The following is a 12127-nucleotide window of genomic DNA, read 5'->3' as shown; positions in this document are numbered from 1 at the left end:
CTGTACGATCCTAGCTCGCGGGGCAGTGCTCACTGCTGATTGATGCACAGTATAAGACAATTTCTTGGCTTGAGGAGCAGCGATTGGCGGATCTCCCCTGTAGTGCTTCCTAGGATACTGGGGGTGCGTTTTGAAGACGCAGGTTCCGGGGCGGCCACAAACACTGCCCGGAAGTCTGAATGACGCCTCCTCGGTACAGGACTTCCAGCCGTCCGCTTCGCCGCTATTCAGGGTGCCGGGCCCCGGGTCGCGGCGGCGTGCGCGTGCGTGCGTGCGTGCGTGGGCGCGCGTGCGCGGCGCCGTACTCTGTGGGTTGGCTGGTTATTTTGCAAGCGGGAGGGGCCGTGCGCGCTTCTGCCTTCGGCCTCTGTCCCCCATCCCCCCTTCCCCGGTCCCGGTCTCTCCTTCGGAAAGATGTCGGACACGGCAGTAGCTGACACTCGGCGCCTTAACTCGAAGCCGCAGGACCTGACTGACGCTTACGGGCCGCCAAGTAACTTCCTGGAGATCGACATCTTTAACCCACAGACGGTGGGCGTGGGCCGCGCGCGCTTCACCACCTATGAGGTTCGCATGCGGGTGAGTCACGGGGTGAGGGAGACAGCTGAGGGAGGACCGGGCGGCGGGGCGGGGAGGGCGGGGGTGGGCGGGGGGTGAGGCTGCCATAGGGACGGCCAACGGTGGAGAAGACGCTGGAGGGGTCATTTGGGGGTTAGGGGCTTAATAGGTTTGCAGAGAGGTCTGCCCACTCGGTTGTGGCCCGAGGATACAGAAAACTCCTGAGGGGGGACATTGGACCGGCGTGAGGGAAAACAAGTACCCATGAGCAAGAAGTGAAGCATGGCTGGAGACGGTGGGGAAGGATGGAGAGGATTGGAGTGAGGAATTACAGGAAATAGGAATCAGGACTGTAGCGACAGAAGGAGGGAAGGAGGAGTGGAAGAGGGCCGGGGGATGGAGAGCCAAGGCGATATGCTGCGGGGTCCCATAACTAAACTAGGTTGTGGGAAGTCAGTCTGAAGAAGGGGGACAGGAAGGCCCAGAGGAGCTTCTTCTTAATGAGGTCTCCGTGGATGATGGAGTTGAGCAAAGCCTAGATTAAAGGGAAGAGAGATTCCAGGAGCGGGAGACAGGACAGTGGGCTTGGTGGAGCAGAAATATGAAGGGGAGTCTCCTTGAGACTGAGTGCTTCCCAGACTTGTGTAGAATTAACATCTGAAGGAGAGAAGTGTTTAATGCTTAAGTTTTCTCAGGTACTACATGCTCACTGGAAAACCTGACCTTGCACTCGGATTGGCGGATTGTCAGTCGCTGCCCTCATCCTGGGCTGACCCTTTAGATTTGAAGTATCCAGAATATTTATTTCAATATTTACTGGCTCTCATTTGGCATTTCTGTATATGAATGGCCATTTGCCCTTTCTGCCCTAGATTAACCTTTTGGATTCATTATATTAGTCCCTAGTCTGTAGTTAACTTTAATATATGACATTTCAGGACTGCCCCAGGAGTGGTTTCTTCCAGTGTGCACTACAGAGGACTTTATTCTCTAGTTCTTAGTCCACGATGCAAGGATGGAATGTGCAGAGTACATGGTTTGCAGTGTCTTTGGCCCCATTGAAGTGGTTACAGGCAAAAAAGTTTTGAGAGCCATTTTCTAATTTTCCTTATGTTTTCTTCTCAGACTAGAGGGCCAGAATATTCTCTATGGACAGCATGCTGCTCAAACAGCATTTGAAGACCTAAAAGAGTGTATGTGCTTTTATTTTTGAATGAATGAATTGAATGAGAGAGTGTGCTCTCCCACCTGGGCTTTGAAACCTAATTAAGAAGCGATGATCTCCAAATTCCAAGTTTGGCAAAGTCCAAACTGAAGAAAGAAACGTGAATAGAAAAAAATGAGAAAAACTTGTCTATATAAGAACTGTTTGAAATCATCTCTTTGGGGAAGAATGGACGTTAGAGCCCTCAAAATATGATAAAAGCTGGGAACTGTTAATGGCAGAGAACTTAATTACCTGAGGAATCCTGGGCATAACTTGTTCAGTGTAAGAACTCTCTGCTTTGGGGTCTTGGAGACATTGTCTTGATGTATTACCCAAGAGCTGTAGGGATTATGAATGGAATTGTTCTCTACTTCAGGCATTCTAATAAAACAGGAACTGTTCATCTAGTGCCTACTGTGTGCCAGGCACTGAACTAGGTTTTAGTTTCTAAGTCCTTACAAAACACCATTTTACAGATAGAAAACTGAGGAGGAATGCAGTTTAAGTAATTTGCCCAAGTACACATAGCTAATAAGTGGCAGGGTTGAGATTTGAACCCAGGTCCGTCTGACTCCAAAGCCCACCATACTCTTTCCACTACACTTCAGTCTCTTCGGCAATGCTTAGTTGCAAAACTTTAGTGTGCAAGATTTTTTTTTACCCACTAAGATTTTCATCAGTCTTTTCCACAATTACTAATTGTATAGTGATTGATGAGAGGGTTGATGGCAGTTCCTACTTCTGTGGGTTTGAGTTAATTTGTATTTATGTTAATTTATATGGCTATATAGGCTTTTAATATTTTTGTTGAACTCTGTTTTGGGGAAAATTGGTGAAATCATTTGGTTTGAAATTGCTAATTTAAGTGACTGATCACGGTAGGCATTATAGGGAGCATGAGACTCAGGAGAATGGGCTTTGGGAGTTAAGCATTGTGTATGGTAGAAGCAGATGGCACTGACTTGTTTCTTTGTATAATAGCTCAGGGAAGGAATACCCACCCCAAGAAATAAGGAGTCTGGAGAGGTATTCTGGTGGCTTAACAAGATATGTATGGAACTTTTCAAATGTCAGTTGTCCTGTGGACTTGAACTTTGCTTCTTTCTCCCCTTTCCCTTGATTTTGTGTTGATCAGAGCCAAAGGACTCTATATGCTGTACTACACAATCGTGTCTCCCTCATATAATTTGTAGGTTGGAGCTGAGAGAGTATCCTAGTACATAGTATCCCCTTCCTTAGATGGCTAGGTGCTGAGATGAAAGGCCGTTACTGTCACCATCCTGTGGGGGTGGGGAAAGAATAGCATTTTTGTAAGTCGAAGGAGGAAGTTCACAAAATGGCAGTGGGTGGTTTCGCTGTGTCTTGGAAGAATCTACTCAGCACTTTTTTTCTTTTCTTAGATTCTTCTGTTGGCTTCTGTAAAGGCCTACTGGTTAAGGTTCTACTGTTTGGGGATCACAGTATTTGTCATGAACTCTGGTGGAAACCTGGAATCTCATGATACTGAAGGGCTTTTTTTCTTGAATGATTATTTTTACTCCCAGTTTTATTGAGATATAATTGACAGATAACTTTGTGTAGGTTTGAGGTGTAGAATGTGATGATTTGATACACATATATATTTTGTGCAGGATTCTGAGAATGTTCTCTATAATGGCTGATTGTGAATAGGTAATACATGCACATGGTACAAAATTCAAAAGGTAAAAAAATGATATACTATAGTTATTGAAAAAAATCTGTGTATAAGTGGACCCATGTGGTTCAAACCCGTGTTGTTCAAGTGCCAACTGTACTGTAAAAATGAAGTCTCCCTCTCTCCCTCTGCCTTCCAGAGGTTCCCCTTTCTGAAGAAACTGCTGTTTCCATTTTCTTATTTATTCTTCTAAAAAATAGTTTCGGTAATAAGATATTACTTTACGTATATCCCACTCCACTTCAACCCATTGACATTCCTGGGACCTTGATCCTGAGTAGAGTTGTAACTAATGTAAGTTGGCCAGTTATTTGGCTTTTGATGCCCTATACCTAGAGCTGGATCCTGAAAAGACAGTTTCCAGACTTGAGGACTACAAAGCATGACATAGTGAGGAATGTGTGAACCTCTAGCATAGCTCCAATGCTCTTTACCTGCTCTGAGTTAGCTGTGGAGAAAGGAGAGAAACTAGCTCCTTTTTTTTCCATCTACGGATTTGAATTGACTGGTGGGAAACATAGTATTAATACATTTGTTTGGCCATTTCTACTTAGACCTTGTAGATAGGAGTGAGGATCAGGGCTTTTTGTTTGTTGGAGGTTCCTGTTGCCATTGGAGCCTTGGGAAAATTCTCAGTGATTAAGATGTGGGAATAAGCCGATTTATATCAGGGAGCAAGCTATGGTAAGCCAACTTAATGTAAGTGCTATTTCTGCTGCACTTTCTGGATAAGGAGAGGGTAAACAGATACATAGGGCCACTATTAGTCAATTGAGTATTTACTGAGTAACTTGCATAATCTACATTTAGGGAGATGCAGCAGTAGTCATGGCTCCCGATTTCAATGAAATTATAATTTAGTTAGGTAGCAAGACTAACATAATGCTTAAAACAGTGGTGTGTCAGGCAGTACCAAAGTCTGTGTGTTATAGGAGTTCAGAGGAGAGGGAGACCAATAAATTAAGCTGGTGTTGTCAGGACAGATTTCCTGGATGAAGTGGGACTTGAGCTGGGCTTGTAGAATGGAGAGGATTTGGACAGGAAAAGCAGAGGAAAGCATACTTTGGAGGTGCTTATCTCTTGTTCTTTCCAGGGAACTTAAATTCACTTTTCAACTGAAAATGTAATGCATGCATATGATAAATTCAAATTGCACAATGAAAAATGTGACCTACCCACTCCAGTTGTCTAGTCTTATTCTCCAAAGTCAATCATTGTTATCAGTATCTTTTCATAAATATTTAATTCATAAATATATACACGTATACATATCCCTTTTAAAAACAAATAGAGGCAGGCTGTATATACTGTTGTGTGCCTTGATTTTAATGCTTAATATCTTTCCATACTGGGACATACATATCTTTCGCATTCTTTTCATAGTTGTATTCCACTGTACAAGTGTATCATAATTTATTTAACCAGTTATCTGTTGATGGACATATATTATTATTACAAATGAGAAAATTCAGTGAAAACCCTCGTACGTACATATTTATGTACAACTTCAAGTCTATTCATAGGATAAATTCTAAGCAGCAAGGGACTTCTAATCACCACCTGTGACAAGGCTGGATGTGGTAAGGATTGGTCTTCACCCGGTGGTGCTTTGAAAGGGTTCTAGGAACATGGTCCATAGGAGCTGTTTCTTTCTTAAGACCTGTCCAAGTGGTTGTGGTAGGTGGCCATCACAGGCTGACATTTCGTACCATCTCTCTTCTCTCACATTCTTTCTTCCCTGTAGACAAACCTACCTATCTTCAAGCTGAAGGAGTCCTGTGTACGACGGCGCTACAGTGACTTCGAGTGGCTAAAAAATGAGCTTGAGCGAGATAGTAAGGTATGGCCCTGTTTCCTGTGTGGCATCCTTGAGAGAGGAGATCTGCATAGGTTTATAAAATCTTGAAGGCAACAGAGAGGGTGAACACACTCTGTCTACCAAATCCCAATATATTGGATCTGGGTGATACCCTTTGAAACTTGAAAGTGGTAAGTTCAGGAGAAATTGTAAAGAAAAACTATTAGTTGACTTAGTGGCTAGAAAAGTCATACAACTTAATTCCTTTAGGTGCTAAAAATGGAAAGTGTAGCTAAATTTTTGGATGGTAGTGGACTGTCAAAGAAAGTGAAGAATATTTGAAGTTTACTTCCTTTCTTTTGAGATGGTAAACCTGTCCTCCCACAGAAACAGAGCTGGATTAATTTTTGACCTGAGCCACCCCCTGACTGTTCTTATGACCTCAGTTCTTGCAAGTTGCTGAACTATGGCATAGGATGGACCCTATGCCTAATAGGAAATGAAGTGTACAGTGCTTTACCACCTTATTCCGTCTCTGTCCTCTCCCGTGTGACTGATATTTTGCGTCTGCCTACAGATTGTAGTACCACCGCTGCCTGGGAAAGCCTTGAAGCGGCAGCTCCCTTTTCGAGGCGACGAAGGGATCTTTGAGGAGTCCTTTATTGAAGAAAGGAGGCAGGGCCTCGAACAGTTTATTAACAAGTAAGCCAAGTTCCTGGGGATTCCTTTTGCTACTTTTGCCATTTTGGTCTTTCTATATGTTTCGTCTCTTTCCTCTTTTGTAATGGGTAATATGATGTGGTGCCGATTGTGTGCTGGGCTCACTGGACAGTAAAACTCCATTCCTTTGAGCAGAATTCCGATCTTGTGCCTCAGGGCCTGAGAAAGCGCTGCATGTTGGATGTGTCTAGGGATTTCCCCCACCTTACACCTCTGTCCCCTTCCCTTCTGCAATATTAGGGCTGAAGTGGTACCCTGCTGCCGTCCTCTACTTGCTTGAACTTCAGGGCTGACTTTGCCCTTCTTCCCCTGTCCACATCCACAGCCCTATCCCTCTGCGAATTCTCTCTTATCCCAGATAATACTGATAACCATCTTGGTCTCTTTATAGAATTGCTGGGCACCCACTGGCTCAGAACGAACGCTGCCTACACATGTTCCTGCAGGAGGAGGCAATTGACAGGAACTACGTCCCTGGGAAGGTGCGCCAGTAGGAGCCCCTCTCACCACTTGCCCTCTACTTTCCTGCTGAAATGACATTGGTTTTTACACTAAGCCTCTCTCTCTCTCTTTGATCTGAAGTTGGCTCTCCATCCCCTGGCCCGATAGACTGTCTGGCATTGTGTTCCTTGGTACCTGACTATACCATGGGCACTCTGCTAGGATCCTCTCCTCTGAGGAGAGGTGGGAAACCACAGGCAGATGCCCTTTGCTTGGGGTTGGGGGGTGGGTGGGGGGATTGGACTGGAAGGCAATTTCTTGGGCATTTACCCATGCCAGAAGGCTAACCTTGCGGGGGGCGGGTCTTGTGCTGGTGGGGCACTTGGGTACATACTGATGCTGCAAGTCCAGGGGATTTTTCTTACTCTTAGGTTTAACCAGGAATACTGAGCAGGGAAAGACCCTGCCTTTCCTACCTGCATGAACTTTTTTCCTTGTGGGGAAGGTGGCAGAGACTGAAAAGCTCTCGTTTTCTCTAGGCCCGTTCCCAGTTTCTCAAGAGTTTCTTTTGTTGTTGTCTCCCTTGTTGCTTTTCATGGCAGTAATTCTAGAGTCTAAGCAGTCTGTTGTGTGGAGCAAGGTGTGTGGGTTTTCTGGGCCCATCATCATGGCTGCTTCAGAGTCAGAAGAAAGCCATAGGGCAGTTGGGGAGCTCCTGTTGCCTAGCCCCTTTCCTTTGTGGCTCCCCGCTCTGGCTGCCTGTTCTCGCTCACCAGCAGGTGAGTCAGAATGGGCTGGGCCAGCAGTTCTCCCTCCCCAAGCCCTTGCTACTTTTATGGGTTAGCTTTGCAGATTTGGAGGCTTGAGGGCTAGGGGAAACTCACCACTGCCAGGTAACTCCCTGAAGGGTGGGAGTGGATCATTTTCTAGGTACCTCCCGGTGGTAGGGAAGGGCATCACCACTCTCTTCCTTCCATTCTCCCTTTCCCCCATCCCATTTAGTGCTGCCACAAGACAGAAAACACATGAACAAACCACACAGTCTCTGACTTCTCCTAAGCACTTTGAGCTATTGATGGGGCTTAGGGGCAAGAGTTGTCGCTGCCCTCCCCAGCTTGGTCACAGGGTTATTGAACTGCCTGCACTTGTTTCCCATGGAACCCCAGCATTCTCCCCGGAAGCTGAGCTAGGTTTAGCAGCTGGGTATAGATTTCCTAAAACTTAGAGTCTGAGGCAGCTTCTTGAGGCTGGCGACTTTCCTGGGCTTCTGTCTGGGATGTAGTGGTTTGTTTGCTGGGGCCCGATATCTGTCCCAAGTGGTGGGATGGGAGCAGGTTAACTCTGGTGTCAGGTCAAAAGTGGGGGCTCTTTGCTTAGTCACCCTATCATGGAAGGACTGGAATTCTTTATATAGGGTCTTGAGGGAAAGGATTACTGATTCTGACAAGACCCTGATCGGAGAGATTAGGATTGGATTTTGATATGGGGTTTGGAGTCCATCTAAATGTTGAAGTTCCCTGACACAGATCAGCTCTTCAGCTGCCGGGCCTGTGCCAGGGGCTGAGCAGCCCGTAGAGTGAGGCTCTGCTCCCTTTCCCACCTTCCCAGTGTTGGTGTTGTTGCTGCCTTTTTCATTTGTATCCTCTGTTATTGACTTTTTTTAAAAAAAGATTCCTCCTTTCATTGTGCACAAGTGCTGAGAGCCTGAGGCCCCATTTCTGCTGTGTATATATCCTGACTCGGGGCTTTTATTCAGCAAAATGTTCATTCTTCTGTCAGACAATGTCATATTCAACTCTGTTCATATTAAACCACTGTGAAGTAAGCCTCTGTTTTCCTGCTTAAGTTGTAAATTTAGTACTTTTTAGTTTCTAGGATATTCTGGGTATTGTGCAGAAATTATACAACATGGTCAATGTCCTGAAGTGATAAGTAATTTTTACATTTAAATTTTAAAAAAAGCAGAATCCTAGCTGCCTGTAGCAGTATTTACCTATCTTCCTTGCAACACGCAATTGACTTTGTCACAGAGGTAATGCATCTGCTTGCAGGAAGTAGCCATAGGTCTCAGTAACTGTGGTTTGGGTCAGATTTAGCAGATTTGGTTTTTAAGCTTGTGGGTGTGTGCTAATTTGGGCAAAATATATTTATTGTGTGCGTATATGTATATGTATATGCTATCTGTGTACATAAACACGTTTGTACATACGCTCATCCTCCGACACACCCTCACACCCCTTACAAACACTATTTCTTTCATAGGCTTTTTACCTCAATTGAGATGTTTTTCTTTCACATAGATTTGATGCAGGCAGAAAGGTGAGTGAACTCTGAGAATTTTTGATGGATGGATATTTTCACTTGACCAGTGGGTTCTGAAATGGCTTCATACACAAAGTGGGTTTTGGGAAAGGTTTGGGATGAGAGGTTAGGTAGGAATCTTGGCATTTGGGGAGTCAAAGGTAGTTTTAATCATGTAGTTGAGCGTGGAAAGAAGGTATAGAAAGTGATGTGGTCAAAACATTATGAATTAAGATGACTTAACAATGGTGTTTGGGTCCAAGTAGAAGAGTGGGGGCTGAATTGAAGAAGTTAAGAGGTTTTGGTAGTTCAGGAATTAGATGACTAAAGATATCTGAGGGGACAGGGAAGACTAGCTGTTTCTGTGAGATAAGAGAAAGGAAGAGTAATAAGAGAAATGCAACCTTCACAGGCAGCAGTGTTGGAGAATGAATAGAGAATAACTAGAAAAAGCAGCTGTAAAACAAAATATTAAGCTGGGCTGTGATGGGGCGGGGTGCTTGAGGTAAAATAAAATGATTACATTCTCCTTCTTCAAAGACCTTATACTTCTTATACTTTAGTTCAGGAGATATCTAAACAAGACAAAAAAATGCTAGAGACAAAATAAGAGGTCCAGACACATCTAGTTAGTTGTCCAAGCTTTTAAAATATCAGGTAAATTCCCTCTTTGGAGTCAAATGTAACTGGGTTCTGAAAGAACCCCAAATATAAGCCCATCAACACTGAGAAGGAGAAGCATACTTTTATAAGGAATTCAAGTTTATGCATGCATCTAGGTATTTACTACTAATTAATCCCCTTTATCCATAGCACAGAAAGCAGCTCAACCTTTCACTGGGACCTGGGGGACAGAGGCTAACAAAAATTTTTGAACATAGTAGCTACAACCAAAAGAAGTCTAAATCCTCACATTCCACAGATGCCTTATCCACCCTTTGAACCATTCTTTGAGATGAGTTGAGCTAGTAAAGGGTGGGAGAGGTGGACAGCATTCAGGCTTCTCTGGAGTTTTTGTTGGATGAGGTGTCCTATTTAAGACACTTCCATCTTCAAGTACATGCTGTAATAATTTAAGTAAAATTACTTTTTTTGCTTTGGAAATGCAGACCAGCTGCTCACTGAAATGGATATTTCTTCCCATCCTTGAGGACTGTTGAGTCACCTCTGGTCTTCTCTTCTTAGACACAATAACAGTTCTAAGTTTGCCTCACTTCACTCATTTTTAACCCTTTTATCTTTATTATTCTGAAATCTCTCCAAGGTCCTCATATGTCCCTAAGTCATAGAGTCTAAAACTGGACACCACTTTAATTATAGCCTGAAGTTTAGGTGGTTGTTAGTCCATTTATACTTCGCAGTGTTCAAGTTTACTTTTAAAATGTAAACACTTTGTGACTAATTTAGCTTGTGGTTCTCTGCCACTCCCTTCCCGACCACCCACCACCCCTCATTCTTCTTATCTGTTTTTTTTGCCTTGTACAAAAAAAAATTATTCCCTAGTTTACTTTTATTTTCTCTCTCCCTCCTGTCTGTCTATCTATCTCTCTATCTGTCTGTCTCTGCTATTGAGAACAGAAAAGTCATTCCTTACAAAACATACAAAGTGGGGGTAATTATTCACATTATACAGAATAAAGGATTCTTTAAATCATGACAAGGTTTCTTTAAATCATAACAGGGTTTCTTTAAATAGGTGCTTCCTATGGTGGTTTTAAGTGTTTGTATATAGATCAACAACTACTTAATATAGAGAAACTGAAGGTAAAGGATTAAGAGGTACTGCCAATTGAAGAACAATCAGAAATTGGATAAAACAGTAGTTCTTAAGTGAACAGTAAAATACAGTTAGATTCACAGAAATTAATGCATTACTTTTCAAGAAAATGTTATTTATTATACCAATAATTTCTTTCATCCAGATACAGTCAGCTTTTGATCATCTGTGCTAGTAGAGGGATATACTTTTTTATTTTGTTGTGCATTTTCTAAAATTTAAATATAGGGATGTCTAATATTCATAAGACTTAAAAAATATTCCCTAATATGTCATCAGAATAAAGACTCAGGAAAATCTGAAAAGTAGTAGAAAGAGTAATAGGCCTGGAATAGAAACCTGGGTTCTGGAGCTGGCTATGCTATTAGCTGGCTATAGCACCTTAGGCAAATTGCTTTACCACTCTGGGCCTGTTTTCTCAGCTTTAAAGTGAGGGGATTTGACTAAATGATATCTGAGGTATCTTAAATCTCTAATGCTTATGATTTCCAACCCTTGCCAAGGAATTGAGAAACCCTGGAGGTGATGCCACCAAAAAGGTGAAATTCGCACAATTTCCCTGTGTGATGGAGTTTGCTGTAGTGCAGTTAGTTTTCTCTCCCAGCAATGAATGACTCTTCACTTATCCTCATTAGATTTTGTTTGCCTATATCCTGTTGTGTCAAATCATGAGTACCCCCATTGAATCTCAGTGGTGATTTGATTTACAGCCGCCCTAATTTTATCATAGGTCTTCTAGCCGAAATTTTTATTTGTTATTTTTTTTTAAATTAAAAAAAATATTTTTTGGCCACACAGCACGCAGGATCTTAGTTCCCCAACCAGGGATCGAACCTGCGCCCGCTGCAGTAGAAGGGCAGAGTCTTAACCACTGGACCACCAGGGAAGTCCCTAGCGGAAATTTTTAAATGAAACAGTCACCTCATAACTATATGTAATTATTCTTATTTAAAATATATAAATTATAACTTGATCTGATTACAAAATATATAAATTATAACTTGATCTGATTATAACTTGATCTGATTTAAAATATATAAATTATAACCTGATCTGATTACAAAATTATAACTTATCTGATTACAAAAAACTACAATATTATAAATTATAACTTGATCTGATTATAAAAGTGCCTATTTTGTTAAAACGTTTTATTGTGATAAAGTTCAAAAGTAATTAATGCTAGTTGACAAAATTGAAACAAAACATAAATATGTAGAAAGTGAGATTTCTCCTTATTCCCTAACCCTATTCCCATTCCTCAAGAATAACTTAATTTGGTATGTGTCTTCCTAGACTTTTTTCTATGCACAAATATATGTATATGAATATATACGTATATTCATACACACATATACAATCATCGAATACCCACACCCTTGTATATAGTTTTTTGAAAACAAAATGGGATATTTTATGTATTATTTTGCAACTTTATCACTTTGTAATATAGTGTGGACTTCCTCTCACATTAGTACATGGAAATTTACCTCATTTTTTAAGTAACATTTCATAGTGTAGTTGTATCATCATTTAATGATTCACTTACTGGTGGAAATTTGTCTCCAATCATCCACTATTATAAGTAACGCTGCATATAACCTTGCTCGTGTGTTTTACGTGTTTCTG

At 42.2% G+C, this 12127-nt stretch overlaps 1 protein-coding gene across 1 annotated transcript; it reads left to right on the top strand.

Annotated features, from left to right (window-relative positions):
- Window positions 1–287: 287 nt before the first annotated feature.
- Window positions 288–6695, top strand: SNX12 (sorting nexin 12). Its single transcript, XM_068533987.1, has 4 exons — window positions 288–579; window positions 5206–5301; window positions 5837–5961; window positions 6371–6695. Exons 1-4 carry the CDS (start codon window positions 415–417, stop codon window positions 6471–6473), a joined length of 489 nt encoding a protein of 162 aa, XP_068390088.1. The 5' UTR covers window positions 288–414; the 3' UTR covers window positions 6474–6695.
- The last annotated feature ends 5432 nt before the right edge of the window (window positions 6696–12127 follow it).

Source organism: Eschrichtius robustus, chromosome X (genome assembly GCF_028021215.1).
Source record: "Eschrichtius robustus isolate mEscRob2 chromosome X, mEscRob2.pri, whole genome shotgun sequence".
Classification (NCBI taxonomy): domain Eukaryota; kingdom Metazoa; phylum Chordata; class Mammalia; order Artiodactyla; family Eschrichtiidae; genus Eschrichtius; species Eschrichtius robustus.
The sequence above is the reverse complement of the archived record's forward strand: the minus strand, read 5'-3'. Positions and strand labels throughout refer to the sequence as shown.

Coding starts and splice junctions, on each gene's coding strand:
- SNX12 (XM_068533987.1), top strand. CDS start 415: ATGTCGGACACGGCAGTAGCTGACACTCGGCGCCTTAACTCGAAGCCG. Junction 580..5,205: donor CCTATGAGGTTCGCATGCGG/GTGAGTCACGGG, acceptor TCTTCCCTGTAG/ACAAACCTACCTATCTTCAA. Junction 5,962..6,370: donor CTCGAACAGTTTATTAACAA/GTAAGCCAAGTT, acceptor GTCTCTTTATAG/AATTGCTGGGCACCCACTGG.